General features: G+C 36.9%; 1 protein-coding gene across 1 annotated transcript in view; it reads right to left on the reverse strand.

The window, feature by feature from the left end:
• CTNNBL1 (catenin beta like 1) overlaps positions 1–27240 on the reverse strand; it is a 216689-nt gene that overhangs the window by 134384 nt on the left and 55065 nt on the right. Inside the window, exons 3-5 of the mRNA XM_044664307.1 lie at positions 24371–24477; positions 21679–21818; positions 274–371 (exon numbers count right to left, since the gene is read on the reverse strand). Coding sequence (XP_044520242.1) covers positions 274–371; positions 21679–21818; positions 24371–24477 — 345 coding nt within the window. The remainder of the gene's footprint in view (positions 1–273; positions 372–21678; positions 21819–24370; positions 24478–27240) is intronic.

Raw genomic sequence — 27240 nt, forward strand, 5'->3', positions numbered from 1 at the left:
ATAGCATCCAGTACGATAATAGAATGGGCTTAAATCCAATGTTTTCAGAATATTTTCAGAATTCGACCACTCTCCAAACTCTATTTTGGAAACAAGATTTCTTTTAAAATAGCCTTAGATTTCTGCAATATCCCAGTACTGAGTCACCTTGAGCATGAAGTCAATTTAAGCCCCCAAGTATTCAACTTAATCATTACCTGATTAAAATGGCAGAGCCAGTTACCAATTCATGAAAAATGAAAGGAATTCCAAAGCAGTGAATCTGCAACTTACCAGAGCATCGATGAGCACCTCAGCTCCCTCTTCACTCTCATGGAGTGTATCAATATCTGTTAATTCCTGCAGCAAATCAACCACAGCTATGGACACATGTGAAAAATGTTAAGGGCATTAACTATACATGGAAATCCTACAGATTTTTTATTTCTAAAAATTTGGCTCCTTTTTCATATCCTAATTAATCACTTCATCACCATCTTCAATGGTGCTCTGTCCACAGTGGGTGTTCAATAAATGTTAACTGACAGACTCATTTTCTTTTTTTACACCAACTTCCTAAGTAACTTATTCCATATGTTCGCTACACCTTCATAAATTTCATAACTTCAAATAAATCAGTCAGAAGTCTCTTTTCAGAGTGATCTGAGAAATAGGCCAACACCCTTAACCTTAGCACATAATTTAAATTCTTGAAACTCAGTATAATCTTAACTACTCTGTACAGTTCACCTTCAAAGGCAGTAATGATTTCTGTGATGTGATGCCTGGTGCTTCGTAAAGCATTTCACCGAAGTCCATGTAAGATGGAATGGATTTAGGTTAGGCTAGGATGGGGAAAAATAATTGGAGACTTCCTCCCCATCATACACACACTCTATCAGTTCTGAATATACCAATTACCCCACTTCCCACCTTCTCCTTCTACCATATCACTTTGGATTAAAGAGAAATGGACTAAAATAGAAGAATGTATTTAAATAAATGAATGAATGAATGAATAGAAGTTGAGAAGAAAGAGGAAGAAATAAAAAGCACACCTAAACTTTCTCAGAACTTGAAACATATGACTAAAGTCATCAAATGGAGAAAAATCACTGCTCCTCTTTTGTTCAACAACAATTACTAAACAATTACAAAACTACTATGTAAAAAATTATAGTACTCTGAATAGAAGAAAAAGTCTAGGAAGCTTCAAGAAGCTTAGAATTTAGTTGAGGACATGACAACTAATTAAACAAGCAAACATGTATGGTGATTAGGTAGTACAATATGTAAAATTTTAGACCTGGAGTGAGGAAGACCTGAGTTTAAACCCTGACTCAGACAATTCTATGCGACTCCTAGACAAATAACATGACTTTTCTCAGACTCATTTTCTGCAACTATAAAACAGGGATAATAGCATCTTCCTCCCATGATTGTTGTGAAGATCAAATGAGACAAAACATAATGTATTTTTCCGGGTTAAGATGGCGGCAGAGTAAAAAGCAGCTCTTAACCTCTCCTGACCGAAACATATAAGACTCCTCAAGGAGACATAAAAGCAAACCCAGTCGAACGGACGGACCCCACAATAGGGTGCAGTGTGGAAGGTACATAGAATCGGGACATTTCCATGCTATAAAGGGGTGAAACAGCTCTCACTAAATCGCAGGCTGAGCAACCACTCCCCCAACCCTTCCACACACACCACCTATAACGCCAAAGCCAGCTAAAAAGAAATAGAGCAAGTTTGGAGCACCCATTCAGTCAGTCATTGGCAGCTCCAGGGCCTGTTCCTGAGAGCAGCAAGATTTAGGACCCCAAAAAGCTAAAGAACACGCACGGACTCTGAGCGTGGGCGCAGAGCGCGGGCGCAGGCAGAGGCGCGGGTGGAGGCAGACACAAGCACGCACGTGAGCATGAGCGAAGGCTCTGAAACCCTGAGTGGGGAACCAGCGCAGACGGGTATACAATTGTGGAAGCAGCGCCCTGAGACTTGTAAAGGAACCTCCAGCAGAGGACCAAGCAAGGGGGTCCACCGGGGGCTTGACCTTGAGAAAAACCAGAACTCAGACCTCAGGACCCAAAAGACTGCAGACAGACCCTGAGTGCGAGGATAAAGCTTAGAAGCTGCTGGGATAACAATGGCTACCCAGAATGAGGAAGCTCAGACGAGAAAGATTAACAACAAAAAGAAATCTTTAACACTCGACAACTTTTACACAGAGAAAATCCAGACAACCGAGCAAATAGAGGGGGAGAACAAACAAGCATCCGGATCCTCCCAAAATAATAATGAAAACTGGTCACAAGCTCCTGAAAAGTTCAAAACTGAGAGGACAAGAAAGATGGAAAAGTTTTGGTTAGAGAAATGGGAAATAGCTCAAAAGGAAATCAGGCAAGAAAATAACAGTTAAAAAGGCAGAATTTTGCAATTGGAAAGTGAGGCTCAGAAATCAAATGAACTGATAAGCAAAGTGAACACCAGAAATGACCAGATTGAAAAGGAAAACCAAAAGATCATAGCCAAAAACCAAAAGATCATAACCGAAAACCAAAAGATCATAGCCAAAAACCAAAAGATTAGAGCCGAAAACCAGTCCTTAAAGGCTAGAATTGAACAATTAGAAGCAAATGATCTCTCAAGACAACAAGAACAAATAAAACAAAGTCAAAAGACTGAAAAAATAGAAGGAAATATGAAATATCTCAATGAGAAAGTGATAGACCAAGAAAACTGGTCTAGAAGAGACAATTTGAGAATCATTAGTATTCCAGAAAAACCAGAAATTAATAGAAACCTGGGCTCCATACTAAAAGAAATTATTCACCAAAATTGCCCTGAAGTCCTACAACAAGAGGGCAATATAGACATTGAAAGGATCCATAGATCACCCTCGACACTCGACTTAGAAAAGACAATGCCCAGAAATATAATTGCCAAATTTAAGAGCTTCCAAGTAAAAGAAAAAATCTTACAAGAAGCCAGAAAGACACAATTCAAATATCAAGCAGCACCAATTAGGATCACACAGGATCTGGCAGCCTCCACGCTAAAAGACCACAAGGCTTGGAATATGATATTCAGAAAGGCAAGAGAGCTGGGCCTGCAACCACAGATCAACTACCCATCAAAATTGACTATATACTTCCAGGGGAAAGTATGGGCATTCAACAAAATTGAAGATTTCCAAGTATTTGCAGAGAAAAGACCAGGGCTAAACAGAAAGTTTGATATCAAACCACAAAAATCGAGAGAAACATGAAAAGGTAAATAAGAAACAGAGGGGAAAGAAAGAAAACTCATAACTTTTAAATTTGCCTTTTTAAGGGCCTCAGTAAGATCTAATTATCTGTATTCCTATGTGGAGAAATGCTATGTATAATTCTCGGTAGTGAACTCCATTCACTATTATAGTATTCACTATTATAGTAATCAGAAGAATAATTCACAGGCAGAGGGTGGAATACTAAATGGTCTAAGATGATATGGGGAGTGGGAAAGAGGGGGGTGAATAGTAGGGGACACCAAGAGAAACTTGAGTGAATAAGAAAAATAGGATATTATATTACACACAAAGAGGGCATGGGAAGGAGAGGGGACAAATACTATTATAAGAAGGAGAGGAAGAGAGCATTAAGAGGTAATATTTAAACCTTACTCTCAGTGTAATCAACCTGGAGAGGGAAGAGTAGCTATACTATCCATTGGGATATAAAACTCTATTTAACCCTACTGACAAAGTCAGAAGGGATGAACCAAGGGGAGAAGGGGAGTGGGGAGGTCAAAAAAGGGAGGGGAGAAGAAGAGGGAGGGAATTCATTAGGCCTTTAAAAATAAAAAGAGGGGAATAATAAGGGAGAGGGTAGAAAGGGAAGTTAATCAAGGGAGGGGATAAGGGATACTGGCTTAAAGCAAACCACTGGTTTAAAAGGAAATAGCTTAAGAAGAAGGGGTAGGAAAAGGGGAGGACACGAAAATGTCAGCGAATGCACAACCTATAATTATAACTCTGAATGTGAATGGGATGAACTCGCTCATAAAACGGAAGCAAATAGCACTGCGGATTACAAACCAAAATCCTACCATATGTTGTCTACAAGAAACACATATGAGGCGGGTGGACATACACAAGTTTAAGGTTCAGGGCTTGAGCAAAATCTTTTGGGCATCAAATGAGAAAAAGAAGGCAGGAGTGGCTATTATGATTTCTGACAAAGCCAAAGTAAAAATAGATATGATTAAAAAAGACAGGGAAGGTCATTACATCCTGATTAAAGGCAGTATAAACAATGAGGAAATAACACTACTCAATATATATGCACCAAATGGTATAGCATCCAAATTCATAAAGGAGAAACTGGCAGAGCTCAAGAAGGAAATAGATAGTAAAACCATAATAGTGGGAGATCTAAATATTCCTCTTTCAGATCTAGATAAATCAAACCAAAAAATAAATAAGAAAGAGGTAAGAGAGGTGAATGAAGTACTAGAAAAATCAGACTTAATTGATATGTGGAGAAAAATAAATAGGGAGAAAAAGGAATACACCTTCTTTTCAGCTGCACATGGTACATTCACAAAGACTGACCATGTAATAGGGCATAGAATCATTGCAAACAAATGCAAAAGAGCAGATATAATAAATGTAACCTTCTCAGATCATAATGCAATAAAAATAATAATTAGTAAGGGCACCTCAACAGGCAAATCAAAAACCAATTGGAAATTAAACAATATGATTCTCCAAAATCAATTTTTCAAAGAAGAAATCATAGAAACAATCAACAATTCCATTGAAGAGAATGACAATGATGAGACATCCTACCAAACTCTGTGGGATGCAGCCAAGGCAGTTCTCAGGGGGGAAATTTATATCCTTGAGTGCATACATTAACAAATTAAGGAGAGCAGAGATTAATGAATTGGGTATGCAACTCAAAAAACTAGAAAGCGAGCAAATTAAAAACCCCCAGATGAAAACTAAATTAGAAATACTAAAAATTAAGGGAAAAATTAATAAAATCAAAAGTAAAAGAACTTTTGAATTAATAAATAAGACTAAAAGCTGGTATTTTGAAAAAACAGATAAAATTGACAAAGTACTGGTCAATATAATAAGAAAAAGGAAAGAAGAAAACCAAATTGACAGTATTAAAGATTAAAAGGGAGACCTCACCTCTAATGAAGGGGAAATCAAGGCAATTATTAAGAACTATTTCACCCAATTATACGGCAACAAATATAATAATTTAGGAGATATGGATGAATATTTACAAAAATATAAATTGCCTAGATTAACAGCAGAAGAAATAGAATACCTAAATAATCCCATATCAGAAATAGAAATTGAACAAGCCATCAAAGAACTCCCTAAGAAAAAATCTCCAGGACCTGATGGATTCACAAGTGAATTCTATCAGACATTCAAAGAGCAACTAATCCCAATACTATACAAATTATTTGATATGATAAGCAAAGGAATCCTACCAAATTCCTTCTATGACACAAACATGGTACTGATCCCAAAGCCAGGTAGATCAAAAACAGAGAAAGAAAACTATAGCCCAATCTCCCTAATGAACATAGTTGCAAAAATCTTAAATAGAATGTTAGCAAAGAGACTCCAGCAAGTAATTAAGAAGATCATCCACCATGATCAGGTGGGATTTATACCAGGAATGCAAGGATGGTTCAACATTAGGAAAACCATCCACATAATTGACCATATCAACAGTCTAACCAACAAAAATCACATGATTATCTCAATAGATGCTGAAAAAGCCTTTGACAAAATACAGCATCCATTCCTATTGAAAACGCTGAAAAGTATAGGAATAGAAGGACCCTTCCTAAAAATAATAAACAGTATATACCTAAAACCATCAACAAGCATTATATGCAATGGGGATAAATTAGAAGCCTTCCCAATAAGATCAGGAGTGAAACAAGGATGCCCATTATCACCTCTATTATTCAACATAGTACTAGAAACACTAGCAATAGCAATTAGAGAAGAAAAAGAAATTGAAGATATCAAAATAGGCAAGGAGGAGACTAAGCTATCACTCTTTGCAGATGATATGATGGTCTACTTAAAAAATCCTAGAGAATCAGCTAAGAAGGTTGTAGAAATAATCAACAACTTTAGCAAAGTTGCAGGTTACAAAATAAATGCACATAAATCATCAGCATTTCTATATATTTCCAACACATTAGAGCAGCAAGAGGTAGAAAGAGAAACACCATTTAAAATTACCCTAGACAATATAAAATACTTGGGAATCTATCTACCAAAACAAACACAGCAATTATACGAACACAAGTACAAAACACTTTCCAAACAAATAAAACTGGATCTCAACAATTGGAAAGCCATTAACTGTTCATGGGTAGGACGAGCTAACATAATAAAAATGACCATTCTACCCAAATTAATTTACCTATTTAGCGCCATACCTATCAAATTACCAAAAAACTTCTTTACTGAATTAGGAAAAACTATAACAAATTTCATTTGGAATAACAAAAGATCAAGAATATCAAGGGAAATAATGAAAAAAAATGTGAAGGAAGGGGGTCTAGCAGTACCAGATATTAAACTATACTATAAAGCAGCAGTCATCAAAACTATATGGTACTGGCTAAGAGATAGAAGGGAGGATCAGTGGAATAGACTTGGGGTTAATGACATCAGCAAGACAATGTATGATAAACCCAAAGAGCCCAACTTTTGGGACATGAATCCACTATTTGACAAAAACTGCTAGGAAATTTGGAAAACAATATGGGAGAGATTAGGTTTAGATCAACATCTCACACCCTACACCAAGATAAATTCAGAATGGGTGAATGACTTGAATATAAAGAGGGAAACTATAAATAAGTTAAGTCAACACAGAATAGTATATTTGTCAGATCTGTGGGAAAGGAAAGATTTTAAAACCAAGCAAGAGTTAGAGAAAATTACAAAATGTAAATTAAATGGTTTTGATTATATTAAGCTAAAAAGCTTTTGTACAAACAAAAACAATGTAGTCAAAATCAGAAGGGAAACAACAAATTGGGAAAAAATCTTTATAACGAAAAACTCTGACAGGGGTCTAATCACTCAAATATACAAGGAGTTAAACCAATTGTATAAAAAATCAAGCCATTCCCCCAATTGAAAAATGGGCAAGAGACATGAATAGGCAATTTTCAGGTAAAGAAATCAAAAGTATCAATAAGCACATGAGAAAGTGTTCTAAATCTCTAATAATTAGAGAAATGCAAATCAAAACAACTCTGAGGTATCACCTCACACCTAGCAGACTGGCTAAAATGAAAGAAGGGGAGAGTGATGAATGTTGGAGGGGATGTGGCAAAATTGGGACATTAATGCATTGCTGGTGGAGTTGTGAACTGATACAACCATTCTGGCTGGCAATTTGGAACTATGCTCAAAGAGTTATAAAAGATTGCCTACCCTTTGATACAGCCATGCCATTGTTGGGTTTGTACCCCAAAGAGATCATAGATAAACAGACTTGTACGAAAATATTTATAGCTGCGCTTTTTGTGGTGGCAAAAAACTGGAAAAGGAGGGTATGTCCTTCAATTGGGGAATGGCTGAACAAATTGTGGTATATGCGGGTGATGGAATACTATTGTGCTAAAAGGAATAATAAACTGGAGGAGTTCCAGGTGAACTGGAAAGACCTCCAAGAACTGATGCAGAGCGAAAGGAGCAGAGCCAGAAGAACACTGAACACAGAGACTGATATACTGTGGTAAAATCAAATGTCATGGAATTCTGTACCAGCAGCAATGCAATGACACAAGACAGCTCTGAGGGATTTATGGTAAAGAAAGCTACCCACATTCAGAGGAAGGACTGCAGGAGAGGAAACATAGAAGATAAACAATTGCTTGAACGCATGGGTTGGGGTGGACATGATTGGGGATGTGGACTCGAAACTACCACACCAATCCAACTATCAACAATTTGGAAATAGGTCTTCATTGATGACACATGTTACAACCAGTGGAAATGCGCGTCGGCCATGGGTGGGGGGAGAGTGGGAGGTGAAGGGGAAAGTAGGGGCATCAAGCATGTAAACATGTTAAAAATGAATATTAAAAAATGTTTAAAAAAAAACATAATGTATTTTGCAAACTTTAAAAAGTTCTACAAAAAATGCTAGTTTTAAGTGCCTACTCTTTCTGCCAAGCAATGGCACCAGGAATATAAAGAATGAACAATAGTCCCTGACCTCAAAGAGTTAATTTTCAAATGGGAGAAATAATATATACCTAAATGGGCAAATATAAATTTAGTAACATGAGAAAGGAAGACACTAGCAGATGAGAGACTAGAAAAGACTGCCTGTAGAAAGTGACATCTGAGCTGAGTCTTAATGGAAGCCAGGGATTCTGAGAGGAAGAGGTGAAGAAGGAGAGCACTTAGAGCATGGAGGACAGTCAAGACAACAGTAATGGGAAAGTGTGAAAGAGAGGCAGATTAGGGGAAAGGTATTAATTTTTTTTTTGACATATTGAGTTTAAGATGCCTATGGGACTGTCTAGTTTGAAACGTTCAAAAGACAATTGATATTATGGGGCTGAAACTCTGCAGAAAGCCTAAAAAGTAACATATTGATGTGGTGGTCATCTGCACAAAGATAACTGACTCCAGAAAAGCATATGATGAGATCAAGAGAGTAAGAAAGATGGCCCAGAACAATGAGAAATACCCACAGTTAAGGTGTATGCCATGAATGTAGATGCAGCAAAAGAGTCAGAGGGAAAAGTCAGGCAAGTAAAGAAAAGCAGCATTATGAAAACCTAGAAAAAAAGGTATCCAAAAATTGATCAATAGTATCAGATGATGCAGAAGGCAAAAATGAAACAGATAAAAATCAACCAAATTTGCAATTGTGAGACCATACATATTATGAGCTCGAAAAAGGACCTTAGAGATTACTGAGTCCAACCCCTTCATTTTACAAATGAAGAAATTCAAGGAAGTTACATGACTTGATCACAGATTTAATATCTGAGGAAGGAGTTGAACTCAGGTATTCCTAACTCCAAATCCAGTTCCTTATGCTGCAGTACATTCAAAGGAGGACATCCAGCTTGATGCACGGCTCTGGAACTGTCCCATTACCGGGAATACAGGGAAGGAAAAAGGGATGGTGAACCTGGAGTTTTTCTTTCTTTTTGTTTTCTGATTAGTCCTGCAATTTCATTGGTATAAGGAGCTCCCAGTGAGAAATGTCCTCTACCAAAGACAAACTGGCATTTAATCTGCAACTTACTAGTCAGAGAGTTGCCTGATGCACTGAAAGGTGGAGCAACTCACCCAGTGCCACAGCTGTTGGGTGTCAGAGACAGGACCCAAATTCGCATCTTTTCTGATTCTTAAGCTCTTAATCCATTATGCTAAGTTACCCCTTGTAGAAGATTTACAGGAGAGAGAATTATTTTCTTCTATTAACAGAAGAGTTCTCTTGTGGAAGACATATTAAACGTGTTCACATGGCCTAAAAGGATAGATTTAGAAACAATAGGTAGAAGTCACAAAGAGGTAAATTTAGGTTTTAGATAAAGGAAAATTTGGTAACAAGTTAGAAAGTAAAAATTAGATTAAATTGAAAGATCCATGAATGAAGTTTGCCTTTATGCTATAAGTAATGAGGAGCTATTGAATGTTTCTGATTAAGCAAAAACAAGATGAAATTACAATTTTATGAAGATTAATCTGACAGTGGCATGAATGATGACTGGATGGAAAAGAGAAGAGAGGTCAGTAAGAAGACTGAAGTGAATAAAGGTCAAAACAGAAGAGATAAAAGTCACAAATAAATGAAAGTAAAATTGAGAGGTGATTAATGAAGTTCTAGTTTAACAAACTCTTTATAACACATTAAGTAGCCCAAATTTCCCTGTATTTTAGGCATTTATTATTGGAATAATAAATGCCTAAATTTCAGGGTACAAAGAGCTTGAAGATCTTAGTATGAAATCTCTTCCATGCCTATGGTGCTTGCTTATCAGAAAAAATACTGTTCATACCTGATATTTTGTAAACCACAATATGTAAACTGCTTGAGTCACTTACAAATGGGTCACATAGCTCTGAAATTAAGGGCAACTCTTCATAAAAAGTGAGTATATACAATTCCTCCACTCTTGGACTCAAATTATTGATGAAAAAGGGTTTGAATTAGGTGAGAGTGGGGCCAAGAACAAGTCATGAACAAGCCACATACCTTTGCCCCATATCTGCTGTCCCAAGTTTGGAATCTAAGCCCAAGACAACATTCAGATCCTGAGACCCTGCCTGGGCAACAGAGATCCAAGCCAACCCACACCCCTTGAGGTTTTAAACCTGTGGTAAAGTCCAGAACCCCAGCTCAGGGTAGTCTGTACTGAAGTGGGTTGATCTGTATGGGCTCAGAGGAAGCCAGGAGTCCCAGTCTGAGCACAGACTGGGTGAGGACACAGACCCCAGCTTGGGGTAGTTGGTTGACCCAAGGTGGGTCAGGATCTTTTTGCCAGGGGCTCAGGGAGGAGCTCCAGGGCAGGGCAATCAACTGTGTGCCAGACTGGATCAAGTACACAATGAGACCAAAAACTTGTGCCTAAGCCTGGGGCTAGAATTTGATTAGCCCCTGACCAGATCAAGTTCAGAGTACAATCAAAAGTTTATGCTTCCCAGCTGTGTGACCCTGGGCAAGTCACTTGACCCCCATTGCCTACCCTTACCACTCTTCTGCCTTGGAGCCAATACACAGTATTGACTCCAAGAGGGAAGGTAAGGGTTAAAAAAAAAAAAAAAAAAGCTTATGCCCAAACCTGAGGCAAGTCTTTAAGCTATCAGCAACTCAAGAGTTAACTGAATGAGCAGGGGGAGGAAGCCCTCAGAACTCCCAGCCCTCAGGCCATCATACCACCCTGGAAGAACTAAAACTGGCAGAAACCCAAAAAATAAGCCAAGGCAGCATCAAAGAAGGACTTAAGTTTAAGATGGTAACCTAAAATCCCAGAAAACAGAGCCTACCTACAAAAAAGGTAGGAAAAATGAGCAAACAACAAAAAAAACACCTAACTAAAGACTTTTTATAGAGACAAAGAGCAAGGTACAGACACAGAAGAAGACAGTGAAAGCAAAGCAAACGCAGGCAAAGTCCAAAAGAAAATTATGGACTAGACACAGATTCTGGAAGAACTCAAAAAAGGAAGAATTAGGAAGCCTTAAATTAGACCAGATCCAACAAATGGTAGCTATACAGACCTACTATGACCCTGAACTGACACTTATTTCGAAGACAAACTATTAGACCTCCAAGGGGAAAACTAAGAATTAATGTTTCTCTTTACCCCTAGCTTGTTCTTCACTTTGACATATATATGTATATGAATATAAAATAAATGCTTTACTGTCCATAAATATATTTGTTTAATTTTTGCTTTTCTAGTATTTTTATATACCTGTTCATGTCTTGACTTGCAGTCACAGTGCATCACCAGTACTAAAAAAGATGGGTTTGGGCATCTGAGGACACCCTAAGGTAGTGATAGCAAACCTTTTAGAAACCAAGTGCCCAAACTGCTACCCTCACACCACATGTGAGCCCCTTCCCTGGCCCCCCCCCCTTAACCCAGACAGAGGAGGGAGGAAGTGCTTCCACTGAACTGCTGGGCAGAGGAGTGGGTGATGTGAGAAATATCCTCAGCTGTTTGTGGAGAGGGGGAAGTGAGCAGCCCTCTCTGGCACACATACCATAGGTTCACCAAGACAGCCCCAATGCGATCACAAATACTGTTCAACTTCCTAAATACTATCTAATCCATTGTCCTCTTATTCTTATTCAATTTGGAGTCTAGCTCACTGTTCATCTGCTTTGTGTGACCAAGATAGCTGTACTCAAAGACAGCATCCAATTGCATAGCAAAGCTGGTACCCCAGGTGTTCTGTAACCACTAAGCTTCTCCTATGTTGGTTAGTGCACTAAACTCTTTGAATAAATTATGGAAAACATTTAGAAGGTTCTGCAGAGCTTGAAGAAATCAAGCATAATATCAATGACACATAGCTACCCAGAATGAAGGAGGCAAGCAGACAGGATTGCATTTGGGATGCAGAGAGGTTTTTCATTACCCCAAGCTTCTCACAGAAACAAAGTTCTATCTACTAAACAACATTTTTCCAGTGACGCATCATCATACATCATAGCTGATGTATCAGTCAACAAGTATATATTCAGTGCTAGGCAAAATGTCAGTTGTTGGGGATACAATACAAAGAAAGAAACTATCCCTAACTTTCAAAGAACTTAGGTTCTAGAAGGGTATATAACTTCTGCATAATGTATATATTGATATAGAAATAGATGTGTATATAGACATGCATACAAACAAAATACAGAGGGAATAAATACAAAGAAGTTAAATATAATAAGGTCAATTGGAAAAAAGGGGACTTAGCAGTTTGTGGGAAGTGGAGAGCTGATCAGGAAAGGTATTGTTAGAAAAGGCATTTGAGTTATATAAGAAAGGAAAAGATGCATTCAATGAAATGGAGGTAAAGAGTGAGGACCAGACACAGGAGATAACCAGGGAAAAGGCAAAGAGATGGAAGATGGAAAATAATATATTGGGAGAGTGGGAATAATGTACAATAAGGCAAGGGAAGAGAATCTTGAATTCCACTTTGGACATATTAAGGGTTGTTTTGTTTTTTTTTAAGACCCTTACTTTCTGTTTTAGTAACTAACAACTTTAAGACGGGAGGAGAAGTAACTGGGGTTAAGCGATTTACCCAGGGTCGTACAGCTAGGAAGTTACGTAAGGCCAGATTTGAACCCTAATCCCCCTGATTCCAGACCTGAAAGTCTATCTACTATGCTACCTAGCTGCCCCAGACATATCAAATTTGAGATGTCTCCTAAGCATCCTGTTTGAAATGTCTATTAAGCAACTAGTAATATAAAAATAAAATATAAGGGAGAGTGAGGCTAATTATATTGACCTGAGAATCTATTAATGAAGATGATCATTAAAACCAAGGAAGGTTATGCAGTCACTGAGAATGTAAGGAGAGAAGAATGCTCAGGCTAGACTGTTGAGCAACATCTACAGTTAATGGTTGTAATATGAATGATGAACAAATAAAGGAGATAAGGAGGAGCCAAGAAACAGGTATTAGGGGGGGAAAAAAAGAGAAAATAATGTCAGAAAAACAGAGAAGAAAAAATATCTAGGAGGAATGGGTGGAAAGTACTGTCAAAAGCAGATGCCAAGAATGAAGACTGAGAAAAGACCTCTCAGATTTGGCATTAAGAGACCACTGAATGGTACAACAAAACCAAAAGAAATAAAGAAAAAAAAATGTTAATACTAGAACATACCATGTACATTTATATGCTATATGTACACATGAAATAAAGAGGATTACCTTCAAAATATAAAACACACTAATACAACACCAAGTAGAGATCTTAAATAATACTACTTAGCAAAGGAAATAAAACCAGCTATAAAGGAACTAACAAAGAAAAAAACCTGTAGTCCTGATGAATTTAAAGGAGCATTCTGTCAAACTTTTACAGAACAATTAATACCTAGAATACACAAACTATTCTTAAGGACTGAGAAAGAATTCTACTAATCTCCTTTTATGAGATAAATATAGTTGATACCTAAGCCAGAGAATGAAAAGCAAAGAAAGAGAACTATAGACAAATATCATTAATGAATGTCAATTCAAATTTTTCAAATGAAATCATGCCAAAAATACAATAAATTATAAAGAAAATAATGTTACAACTGAGTTTTATTTATACCAAGGATGGCTCAACATAAGGAAAATATAATTAATCACACTAAATCTAAAATAATCAAAAAATAAAAGCAAATACTATATGCAATGGGGAAACATAGAAGCTCTCCCAATAAATACAAGAGTAAAGCAAGGATTCTCCCTTTTCCCACTATTTTTTGATATAGTTCTAGAAATGCTGGCAATAGCAAAAAGTTGAAACAAATAAAAGGCTTCCAGAGGCAAAAAGGAGACAAAATAATACCAATCTCTTGATGACATGATTGTTTACTTAGAAAATGTGAAGAAATGAGCAAAGAAACTGAAACAACATTGTCAGCAAAGTTGCAGACTACAAAATAAACCCACAACAAAATCTAGGAAATAATAGAAAAGGAAGTCTCATTCAAAATAACTACAAAATGAATAAAGTATTTGTGAGTATCTACCAAAGTACACTCAATACTTAAAAAGATTCAATTACAAAATTTTCCTTAAAAAGCTCCTTGAACAATTTAAATAGGTGGACCAATATTCCATACTAGTGGCTAGGCAATCCCAATATAATAAAAATGACAATAGTACCAAAGTTAGTTTATACATGAACTGTTCCTACATCAACCAACCACAAAGATATTACAAAGCTAAATGAAATGATTATGAAATTCACTTGAAGGAAAAAAGAATCTAAAATATCAAGGAAGTAATAAAAAGGTAAGAGGGGCAGCTGGGTAGCTCAGTGGATTGAGAGTCAGGCCCAGAGATGGGAGGTCTTAGGTTCAAATCTGGCCTAAGACACTTCCCAGCTGTGTGACCCTGGGCAAGTCACTTGACCCCCCCCCCCAATTGCCCACCCTTACCACTCTTCCACCTAGAAGCCAATACACAGAAGTTAAGGGTTTAAAAAAAAAAAAAAGAATTAAAAGGTCTACTACTTTGTTGATTTTCCTCTAAATCTCAGAATTCTATAATGTAAGTTAGGAAACTATCCCAAATTCCTTCATTCTAGGTCACACCAGGTTTGAAATTGTAATTTCACAAGTCAGTCTCATAACTATATGCAAATTAATATCAATTAAGTCCACATACCCTTATTATCTTTTTTTATGGAAAGCACGTCTTTCTCTCATTGGTGCTACATAATAGTAAGAAACATGTTGTAGATACTTTAAAAAACCACTCCCACCAAACAAGACAATCACAATAATCAAAATCATCATCATCATCATCATCATCATCATCATCATCATCATCATCATCACTATACAGAGGCAAGGGTAAATTTGTGAATTTTTCTAGGAAATATTTTTTTCCCTAGAATGCTCTAGTGTATGTCTCCTACCCAATTTCTTGACCTCAAGTAAGAAATTTAGCAAACTATGAGCTACCCACTGTGTCTGCCAGATTCCTAATCAATCCCTCCACTAACTAATCTCACATAAATTCCCCAAGCTCCCCAAACAGAACTTCAAAAAGGCAGCAATTAGTCAGTAATTGCAATCACCAATTCATGGATAATCTAATCTGGCCCAGAACAGTAGTCCTTTGAAGAAAATCAAGAAACAAAAGTGAAAAAAATCAGACAAAGGGTTGAAAAGCTCTCAAGTTTAAGGAGAAAGTTCAGTACATCCCACTGACCATCTAGCATTTCTCCATAAGTAGATGTAAGAGCAATAGGCTTTGCCACTGTAGTTACTATTTGAGCTTGTCTCCCAGCAAATTATTAGAATACAGCTTTGAATCACCTATTTTGTCTTATCAGGTAAAAAGGCTATCCCACTCACTTGCCCTGTCAACTATCTACCACTGGGGCAATAAGCTAATAAAATAATAAGTGAAAGGAAAAAAAAGATAAGCTGTAACTGAAATTCCTACATAATATCTCTTGGAAACAGCAGGGATTTTTTTTTCAGTTTTTGTTTTAGTTATTTGTTTCTCTGAATAATACCCTTTAGTGCCTCTATACAAAAACTAAACATTAATCTCATTAAATATCAATGTAGGGGGTAGCTAGGTAGCTCAGTGGATAGAGAGCCAAGCCTGGAAACAGGAATCTGGCCTCAGACATTTTCCTAGTTGGGTGGCCTTGGGCAAGTTGCTTAACTCCCATTGCCTAATCCTTGCTGCCTTCTGCCTTAGAACCAATACATAAGACAGAAGATGGAAGATAAGAATTAAAATATAATCAATGTAATATGCCCACAAGGAACAAAATTTCTTTAAAAAAAAGATAGAAAAAGAAAAACAAAATCAAACATACAGGTGACTTTTAGAGTTATAATGAAAAGGGTTCTTTCAGGAAAATGAACCACTATGTATACAAAGGTGATACAATTGATTTACTGCAGGAAATTTTCTTGTTTTCAAATTTCCATTGAATATAGAAACTGGGCACCTAGTAGGAGTTCAATACATATAGACTGCATGCTTTCTTTTGGAAAGTAAAGACAGTCTCTTTAGCAAATGCAGAACTACCTATATCATAAAACCATCCAGACTGGACCTGGAATCTATTTTTGCCCATTTTTGTCCCTGTGTGAAGCAATCCATTGCTAAAGGAAACTGGAGGAACAAATTTAAGGCAGTACTAAGGTGTCCCCAGAAGATATATCCCCAGTGTGCCAAAATGAATAGCCCTAACTCCCAAAGACATGAAAGCCAAGTGAAATTCATAAACAGGTAAAAATAAAAAAAGAATTTAAAAATCAACCGAGTGCCTATATGCAAAACATTTCCAACACTAAGATGTGTTTTCTTGCACCAACATTCTGCAGTTTCCTATTGACACTTGCCTTTCATCATAGCATGTTTAATTGGCTAATGAGTTGCTCAAGTAAAATGAGCTACTTATCAATGCAGGGTGTAACAGCTGTTTAAAGACTGGAAAAGAGTAAAGAGTGAAAGAGCATTTTATTCCAATGCACTGTTGATAACAGGAAACACTAAATTGGGAAATAGCAACTGGGCGCACAAATGCTCATAATAAGCCTTGTTAGAAGGGTACATGTGGTAGGAAACGACTGGAGTAATAGCCCACTTCCTTTCCAACCCAATTAAGGGAGGGTTTCAGAGAAGTATTGCCAGTTCAATTCTCAGTCATTACCATTGGACAAGGTAACACAAGATGCCTATCCTTTCCCCCTAAAAGGCCAGACATATGACTTCTTGCTAAATCCACTTTATCATTCTCAGATTTAAAAAAGAATAATAAATAAAGCTTGCTTGATACCCATGGGTCTAGGAAAGAAAGACAAATTTACAAAGTATTCTGATAGTTAAGGCTCTTCATTATAGACCGTAATTATATAGCATTGCCTATCCTTTCTCTATCAATCTCTCTTTTTTTCTCTAGTCTGGTATATTTACAAAACAACAATTTACATCTAAATAGAACTCTAAGGTTAACACAAAATATGATTATTCCTCTTTGACAGGAGAGGAAACTGAGTCTCTGGGAAGTTAAATGACAATATTACAACAGATCACACTGCAAGAATGAGAGTATCTCATCTGAGTTGGAAGGAACAGAAGATCCTATCTATTCCAACCCCAGTGTAATTGGATTTCCCTCTAAAGTATCACCAATAAGAATTCACTAAACCTTCACTGCAGGACTTCACTTGACTCTTTTGGCAAGTCTTTTCTTATATTTAAAAAGCTAATAGAGAGTGGATTGAGAGCCAGGCCCAGAGAGAGGAGGTCCTGGGTTCAAATTTGATCTCAGACATTCCCTAGCTGTGTGACCCTGGGCAAATCATTTAACCCCCTTTGCCTAGCCCTTACCACTCTTCTGCCTTGGAACCAATACACAGTATTGATTCGAAGGCAGAAGGTAAGGGTTTAAAAAAAAAATAAGAAGAAGCCAATACAGAGATTATAGTTTTTCCTTGCAATAAACCAATATAAAGTTATTAAGAGCAGGAGCCAAGATTTCTCATTCCAAAAACAGTATTCTTTCTATAACATCCTGCTTCTCCACTTACTAACATAAAGTCTAATAAATAAAAGCCAAAGTTTACTCCCTAATTATCAGAGACAACAAATGACTCCCAAAAGAATAAGAGGTATCTATCTACTTTGTACTCTGCACCACAAATATAACAAAACCGTTTTTCTCCTAAATATTGACCATGCAACTTTCAAAAGTACAGGTTGCCTTCAGAGATTAAAATTAAATAAGGCCTCATTAATTTGAATCACAAAGGACTAAAGAAAAACTGCCTAAACCAAGTTTAAATTACCCAATATTCTTATTAAAGAATCAGATACCTACTCAAGTGGAAAAGATTACATCTTCAAATTTTGTTGTTTTGAATAAAGCTGTGGACTGCTTAATGAGTTTGTACCATTTATAAACAACCAGGAAGAGCCTAAGGCTAGTTCCTCCCTGGCTCATTCATCAATTCCAGAGAAGAGAGAAATGCCCAGTTCCTTCAAAGAGCCAATCTCTGGACAAATGCAAATGCTAGCACCTTTCCCACACTTCCCATTCACTCTTTTAACTGAAATTTCACCAGAGCCATTCACTGATCACCCCCAGGCCACAATGACTACTGCCTCTACTGAATTCCTATAATCCTTGTGTGTCACTTATATAATACTTACCCATATCCTGCCTCATATTGCAATTTAGAGTTTACAAAGTGCTTATTTCACAATGATAGCAGGGAGTCTTAAAGATGATTATCCCCCTTTTACAGGTAAAGAAAAAGAAGCTCAGAGAAATTAAGAGATATGCCCAAAGTTACAGTTAATAATTGTTATGCAGCTAATAGTTACTTGAACTTAGGGTTTCTTTATAATGCAAATTGCAGATGTGGAATTTAGGATATCACACTGACAATTTGATACAACTCCAAGAATCTGTACACTTGAATCTAAAATATACAAGGAGAACAAAAGACATATATATTTTTCTTCTGTGTTGTCTGGGCCATTGCTATCTCTTTGTCACTCCTTACATCCCTCTCACTAATTAGATGCCTTGAGGTAGTTCTACTTGCATTAAGTAAGACTAACTATTTATTTAGTATTACCTTATGATAGTATCTTAAAATGTATCTTTGTTTTTATCATTCGGTAAAAGCACCCCAAAGGTTCACACAAAGGGGATGCATCTAAATGATACATCTTAAAGAGAAATTGGTAGTTTTAAACCAGCAATATTAAAAAAGAACAACAGATGCACAGCTCTACCTTGTGCCAAGTTCCCATAGCATCCAAAAAGGATTCACCAAAAATTTGGGTGTTCCTCTCCTTTATATTTTAAAAACCCACCCTGAAGCAAAATGATGGTTAAGCTTCAGTCTTCCCAGGGGAGTGGCCAGTAACAGAAGTGCTGACAAGACCTCAGCAGCAGCAGCAGCAGCAGCAGCAGCAGCAGCAGCAGCAATGATGCAAAGCAACTGAATACACTGAAGCAGCGTTTCATGGTTGAAAGGACAAGCCACAAGCTGTATTTCTATATTCTCTGGCTCTTAAGGTCACAACAAACCAGCCCTCTGATACCAATTAAAATCCCCACAGTTTATGTTTCCCCTGAAAAGGACACACCAAGATGACCTGTGCCTGCTGAGAACATAACTGGTCATGTACAGTCCTGGTTGAAAGATGAAGAGTTAAAAAAATTAAGTCATGACTGCCATGAAATTATTTATTCATAGTAGGTGTTTCAGGCAGTTACAGCTGTACAACAGTAAATTGTTAACAAGCGTTGCCTGGAAAATCATTTCCATTATAGATCATGGCTAAGACAAGAAATCAGAGTATACTATGGTTAGGAGATACTTGTTCCAGCCAATCAAGGTTATGTCAGAGGCAAGTTTGAGAGGGGTATCCTTTTCAGAAACTGCTTTAAAGAAAAACTGCATTTTGGGATGAGATATATACTAATTGCAGCATCTAATTATAAAGATTAAGCCAATTAAAAAATCCAACCAAGCTTTAAATGTGATGGAGAGAATAATTAAAAATCAGATTTTTTTTAAACAAAATACTATTATGGCAGTTGGGAGAAGGTTAGAACACAGGGGGGGAAAATAGCTCTGCTATCAGAAAGCAGGAGGAAAACAGCAGTCTATCAAAGTTATTACAGGATAACTTTTTTTTCTTTTTTAAAGACCAGAACTTAACAACTTTGAACATCTGTGCCCTTGCCTTTCCTATATATGCCAAAATAGAATGGCATTTCCTATGTCAGTCTTCTTCCCAGCAGGAACCAAGCTGGTGAATCAAAAAAAATGTCATTGTCTTCAGAAAGCCGCTGCCATTATTTGGAGTTCACAAAAGTGGGGAAGGAGAACACTTAGAACCATATTTCTAAGAATTACTTTGGCAATACTTGTGGTAATACACAGGCCATCCAAGGAATTACAGGACTTTTGGGGCATACACTGAATTTTCTAGCAATTTATCTCCTACAGACAAGAAAGTATAGTAAATAAGTTTTGAGGAGTGGAACAGGTGGTCGCAACAGAAACTTTCCATCACCAAATTGTAACGGTTACCTAAAATGCTCAAATGTAGATTCAAAACTATGTCTCCTACTCTAAATTGCTGCAAACAAAGCACTCTATAGCTATAGGTTAATTTGAGGCCATACTTTAGAGGCCATATTATATTAACATTGATCTCAACCAGAAACCTATTTCATAAAGAAGAACATAGACCTGGATTTAGAGTCAAAGGACATTGGGTTCAACTCCTGGGTTCTGCTACTTACTACATAAAGGGATGGAGTCAAGTCACTTGACCTCTCTTCCTAGACTTCAGTTTCTCATCTGTAAAATGACCATGTAGGACTACAGCAGTGGTATGAAACTCAAACAGAAATGGAAGCCATTAAACCATACATAAGGCTCCCTACAACAGCATATTAGAAAATAACATATTTAGCATTATCTATATTCTATTGCATTTGTATTTATTTTGTTAAGTGTTTCCCAACTACATTCTATACATGGTTTGGGCCCCATACCACAATGCTAAGGGCTCAATTCAACATATTTGACACCTCTTGACTAGAATACCTCCAAATCCCCTTACAGCTCAAAATCTATTATACTGTGATCCTAAAACCTGTAAAACGGTCCTTAATGCTGTCATATTGAGTCTAAATGAAGCAATGGGAATGTCTTAAGATCGCTCTCCCAAGAAGCTTATATTAAGAGTATCCACTGATCTATTTTGATGAGAATAATCAGTCAGGAAAGAATCTACTTAGACATGCTCTCATAAGAGAGATTACCAGAAAGATGAACATAACCTGCAGAAGCAGCAGACTCACCCAACAATATTACTCAAGCAAGCTAACCACTCATTTCCCACTTCTAAAAATCAGGATTCAAATATAAATGGGAGACAATGCAATTTGATGAACTTTACCTAATCCTCAAACACATGTCCATATTTTTTTTAACTACCTGCAGGTTTTATACATTTACAAGTTCCTTCTGTACAGGCAGATGAAAAATGCACAGCAGAGTTTCACAAGGCAGGCATTCTGAGAGGCAAAATATACAAGGACCCAGCACAGCAGATAGTCAAAGGGAGGGCAGCATCCTGGTGGGCAGAAAAAGAACTACAAGTCTGTCTCACTTGTCTATATTATAAATACCCAAATCGTAACAATGAAAAATATAGCTAGTTATCATATGAAAAAAGATATGACAGAAAATCCAAGAGTTAATGGGTATAAAGAGAATGACTGAGATTTATTAATAGACTAAAAATGAACAAAGATCAATGTAAATTTCAAGATAGGAGATAATTAGTATGAGATCAGAAAATCAAATTGTGAAAAATAAGATAAGACAGACAAAAGAGGAAGTTAAATGTAGCCACCTCAAAAGTAGCCAGTTTCCTATTAACAAAAGAAATGTTAGGATATCTGTATTGTCGTGTCCAAGCAACCCGAGAAGAGACTGCACGGCATTCAGCTCCACTAATAAGTGATACAGGTCTGGCATGGTTGCCACCACATGCATCTCCTGAATGATGTCATTTAAATCTAGTTCAGACTCCATAAACCTGTGGATGAAAATAAAAAAGTATAACATTAGTGGAAAGGCCCAGCAAAAAAAAAAGCATATCCTATCACCCTTTAATACAGCAAAAGATCTTTTAGTAATGAAGAAATATCTACACTGACCTAAAAGGAGAGAGAATCTGTCAAAGTATTCACAACAGACCAACCAAGAAGTACATTCAAACATCACACTGTCACAAAATTCCATTGGAAAATCAATCTCCTCATTAACAAAAATCAATCCCGAATTCAGATCTCATTACATTGTGCTCCTTTGTTCCCAAAGTCAGAAACTGCCTTTCAAACAATCTTAAAGCATTTTGCAGCATCAAATGAACCTCACAACAGTCCTGTAAGCTAGATATCATTACTTCCCAAGGCTGCAATTGGATCCATTACCTTGGACATAAATTACCTGACTTACCCAATAACTTTCTGTTCTCCATCTTAGTCTTATGGAGAAGCTACCTCTGAGGTCATAAAGAAGGGCAGTCCCACAAAGCAATAAAAGTCATATCTCAGAACAGAGATTAAGAATATTTTCTTTCCTAAATATATGATCTAGTACTAAAAACTTAGAAATTTAACAAACTTCTGGAAAAAGAAAATGTAAATACAAAACAAAGTTTACAAATCCATGGCTAGTGGTGATTCTCATGTGTTCTCAAGTGTGTTGTTTATACCTAGATAAAGTATTTTCTACAAAACTCAAGCCTACTCCTGAGAAGACTGTTTCTGGGTACTGGGCCCACATCTAGCAATGAGTAGATGGTAACTGAAAAGACAATGGCAAAGCAATATGTTAAAAACAGTCAAGACAGGCCATGAAGGAGTCAATGACTCTGTCCGGTATGACAAAGATTGTGTTAATTGCCTGCTTTGTTAGGTTTCCTTCCAAATGCCAAAAAGCAATTCTTTATTCAAGTGTCAGTAGTGACCAGCAAAGCAACTGCAATGGGTAAGTACTAACTCCAACCACAGAAACAAAAATCATTGCAAGGACTTCTGACAGACTGGAAATCACTGCACCCAACCAAATAATCCAACTCTAACCTTGAAAAAGACAAGCAATACATAGATGGGGGAAGAACAAAGTTACAAAGATGGGAAGAACAAAGTTACCCAAAGTTTTAACAGCAAATAATGTATCCTTGGGGAAGATGGTACTGGGTGGAAAGGGCACAGAGTGAAAAGTGATGGTTGCATAAAGAGAATTGTCAATTGTATTTTAAATGCAGCCAAATGAAAAGAGGCATTTCTGGGGTATGCGATCAAAATGACAATTGCATCTATGGAAAAATAAATTTGAATGTTTCCAATCTTGATCGGAGAGGTTCATTCAAATATGCTCAAGCAATTTTCATCTTAATTGCACCTTACTGAGACTACAGAATTACCAAAGACATTGCACCAGTAAGAATTCAAAAGCTCAAGGTTAAAACACAATGTAGGTTCTGAACGGCATTTAACCATCAAAAAATATTTTTTACATTTAAATTTGGTTTTCAAATGTCTAAAAAGGAAATATATTATATGAATGGGAAGGGGTATGACTTTTTTAAAGGCCCTTTTCATTAGAAATAATTTCCCTTAAGTATTATACATGACAAAGACAGAATCCCCCCTCCCCCTCATATCACATAAGATGCAACAGGGGCAATCACCTTCAAAACAACACTAGTCTAAACCAACTAAAGTGCAATAAGTGAGTGACGTGGTGAATAAGATAGAGTTTGAAAGCCTTTCAGTTTTGACAGTCAAAAGTGATCATATTCTGAAGGCCTCTTTTAACTTCACCTTTCATGTGTGGTCACTGAGCTTATTATATGCAAGCCTGGACTATAACCAGACATTTCAAGACAATCTGATATGGCAGGGAGACCCCAGATCTGGGTTTTGATTCTGTTAACTGTAAATTGCTGCCTTAGTTTCCTTGACTACATTGAACTCTGAAAAAAAACAAAAATTTCACTGCTATTAGTATTCCTTCTACCAATGCACACTGCATTCCTTCCATGTTTCATGAACTGCTATCACTGAAAAATTACTTACCTGGTAACCAACCATTAGATGATAAAATTCCTCTATACTTTAGCTAGCTGGGTCCTCTAACAAGAGATAGTTTATTGCTGGGTCTCTACTAAAGCCTTTCCAGGAAGCAAATCGATTTAGATGAGGGCCAAAATAGACCCAAATTACATCAAAATCCACCCTATTAACAAGCTAAGCTATAGTGCACTGCCAGTGTAGCAAAAGCAATTTAGAAAACAAATAGGTTTTTCAAATGGCTCACTGGTAAAAGTAAGGCCAATGCAAGAGGAAAGAAGAAAGACTGGCCTACCCTCAAGGGTCTCTCCAATAGTTCCAGTTGTGAATTATATATCATTACCACCATTAATAGGTAATATCAATTTTAAAATAAAACATTTTTCAAATCAAAAAATACCAGGAATGCCGCTTTTATTAGAAAACAAATGGATGAATTAGAGAAGCAAACACATGGAAGGAAATAAATAATGTAGGATATGTAACTGTAAAGGAAGAGATATCTTACTTCTCAGGATTGTCTGGAAACTTGATCCGTAGCTCTTGGTTTTTATAGGACCTCTTCTCAAATGTAAGAATCATTTTCTTCACTGAGCTTTCATCTAATGGTTCATCCTGGTTCAAAATAAAATCAAATATAAAAATATCAACAACTTTAGCCCTCATTTGATATCTTCCTTCTCTAAACTCTACTAGCCTTCATTTATTATCTATCCTTCACTTGGCACTTATAGCTGCCTAGTGTGAAGTGTATATCTTGTCTCTGAAACTAGGATGTAAGTCCTAGAGGGCAAGAATCAAGTTTTAAACTCCCTTGAATTCCCTAAAGCACCTCAAAAAAAGCTCTGCAGATACAAATGTGATAAGGAGGAGAGTTGCAAGAAAAAGAAACTTTAAGATTTGAACAAACCCATTCCTAGTTTTCAGATAATAATGAACAAACAACTCAAGTTCTTGAAGGTTGAGAACCACATTTTGTTTAGTTTTACATCTCTCCAAAACTTAGCATTATACATCACAGAGAGCAAGTAAATACTCAAAAAGGAAGAAAGGGAATCAAATCAGTAAGCTAATTATTTATAACAGTGAAATTCACAGAACCAGAGAATATGAAGGAAGAAGAGATAATTTCTCATAAGTGAAGAAACTGAGGCTTACTGAGGGGCAGTGATGGGCAAACTATGACCCAGAGGGCCAGATGCGGCCCCCTGAAATGTTCTATCCAGCCAGGCTACATTATTCCTAATCTGACGAATACAATGAGTAGGATACAATACAATGAAACTTTGAAAGAGTTGCCTTAGAAACAGACTGACAGGTGAGCATTTCCTTTCCTTTGGCCCTCTCTTTAAAAAGTTTGCCCATCACTGGTCTAAGGTCATTCATATAATGACTAGCAAAGCTAGGATTAACAATAAGGTCTGACTCTCCTGCTGGTGTGCTCTACTATAATATATATAATAAAAAATAATAATAACTATAAGACTGGCTCAAGTCAACGATTTTCATTGTTTTCAATGTTTTCAAGTTCAATGTTTTCAATGTTACTACTGGTGATTTATAAAAAATGTGTCCACCGTTTTCCAGTTGTCTGCTAGCCACAATGCCAAGAACCAAGTAGGCACCTGCCCCTCAAAGCAGCCTAAAAGCAGAAACAGGTGAAAGCCCACAAAGGGACACTAGAAAGATGTGTTTCTAAAGAGGTAGGCCAATAGAATTTATGTAAATTGAACCATTTCCTCAGTGATAAACAGTGTTTTAGAGATTCCTAACAACCATTTCACTTTAGTTTTTATTTTGCTTTAATTCAATTCCTTTTAAAATTTTTTGGGGCTTTGCTTTTCTACTTCTAGATCCTTTACTTCTATATATTTGCATTCCCAGTTTATTGTTCTCTTTTATTTCTTTGGTGAGATTTACCATTGTGGATTCTAGTTTCTCTATTGGGTCCATTATTTTTGCTATGTAGACCCCTCTCATAATTCTCATTTCTCTTCTGAACTTTTTGGGGACAGTGTCTTATCGCTTCACAATCCATAGAACCTTCTTGTTTCATCAAGTATTGGTTCATTTCTCTTTGTTATGCAGTTATTTTTCAGATGCCCTGGACTCAACTTACTATACCCGGAAGCCATATTTCCTTCTCTTGTTAATGTTTTCCCTATTGCTTATCTGCTTATGTTTAGGGTCTTTGAGTTTTCTTTTTCCTGATATCTTAGGTAATTTCAGTCTTTTTTTCCTCCCCGATTTTCCCCTATTCACTTTCTGATTCTTTCCCCTCTGACAGTGTTTTCATTGGGGGCTGGATTTAAAAGCCTTAGCCTTCTCCCACACTGGCAATTCACTTTAACCAGCTTAGGTCTCTCTAGCTTGAAAGATTTTTGTGTGGTCAGAAATGGCTTCAGCTGGATGCTATACTCTTTCCCACTGGCTTAGTCGAGTGCTGAAAAGCAGTTCATTGTGGCCTCCAACAGGTTCTTGCACCTGAAGAGTTGCCATTCACCATGCTAGCTTTCTGTCGCTACTCAAGCAAATTTCCATAGCCTGGAAAGGGCACTGCAAAGAGGGATGTGGGGTTGGATTTTGTTGTAAACCCTGACCTGTGTGTCAAAACCTTGAATCTGATAATATAGCCTTAATAGTGGCAGTGTGGAAAGTGGAGGAAAGGTGCCAAGTTTTTTACCTTCTTTTGGATTCAGAGTATCCTAGGGTATGGAGACAGCTGAACTTGCTATATCTTTAACACAGAGTATCTGGAGTTTGGAGAGGTCTGAAAGGTCATAGGGATCAAAGAAAATGTCTACTCCTTCATCTTACTGTGCACATTCAATTCCATAAATATTTAAGTACCTACTTTGTGCAAAGTTCTGGAAATATAAAGACAAAAATAAAACAGTCCCTTTTAAGGAGATTATATTCTACTGGGGATGCAACTATATAATACAGACAAGTAAATGCAAAATCTATATAAAGTAGCAATACAAATTAATGTCAAGATGGAATGGATGCCAAGCAGGTGGCGGTATATAGGAAATATCTATGTAGAAGGCCGCTTCTGAACTGTGCTTTTTAGGAAGATATCGATTCTGTGAGGTTCAGGTTTCATTTGCTCCAATCCTTCCCATTATCTCTCCTACTGTCTTTCAACCTCAAGTTTCACTGCCAAGCAGTTACTGACCATAGCACATACTTAAATGCACAAGAATTGCTATTTAGAAAACCCTGAGAGTAAGTAGTCTTTTTGAAAAACAAATCATCACTTTTTTTTTTTTTTTGTAAATTCCTCCCTCTAATTTTGTAAATTCCAATTCTGATCTGGTTAGCTAGCTATTCTTAAAATGGAGGATACCTCTACTTATACACTCATTTTAACAAAAA

This window comes from Gracilinanus agilis, chromosome 2 (genome assembly GCF_016433145.1).
Source record: "Gracilinanus agilis isolate LMUSP501 chromosome 2, AgileGrace, whole genome shotgun sequence".
NCBI lineage: Eukaryota > Metazoa > Chordata > Mammalia > Didelphimorphia > Didelphidae > Gracilinanus > Gracilinanus agilis.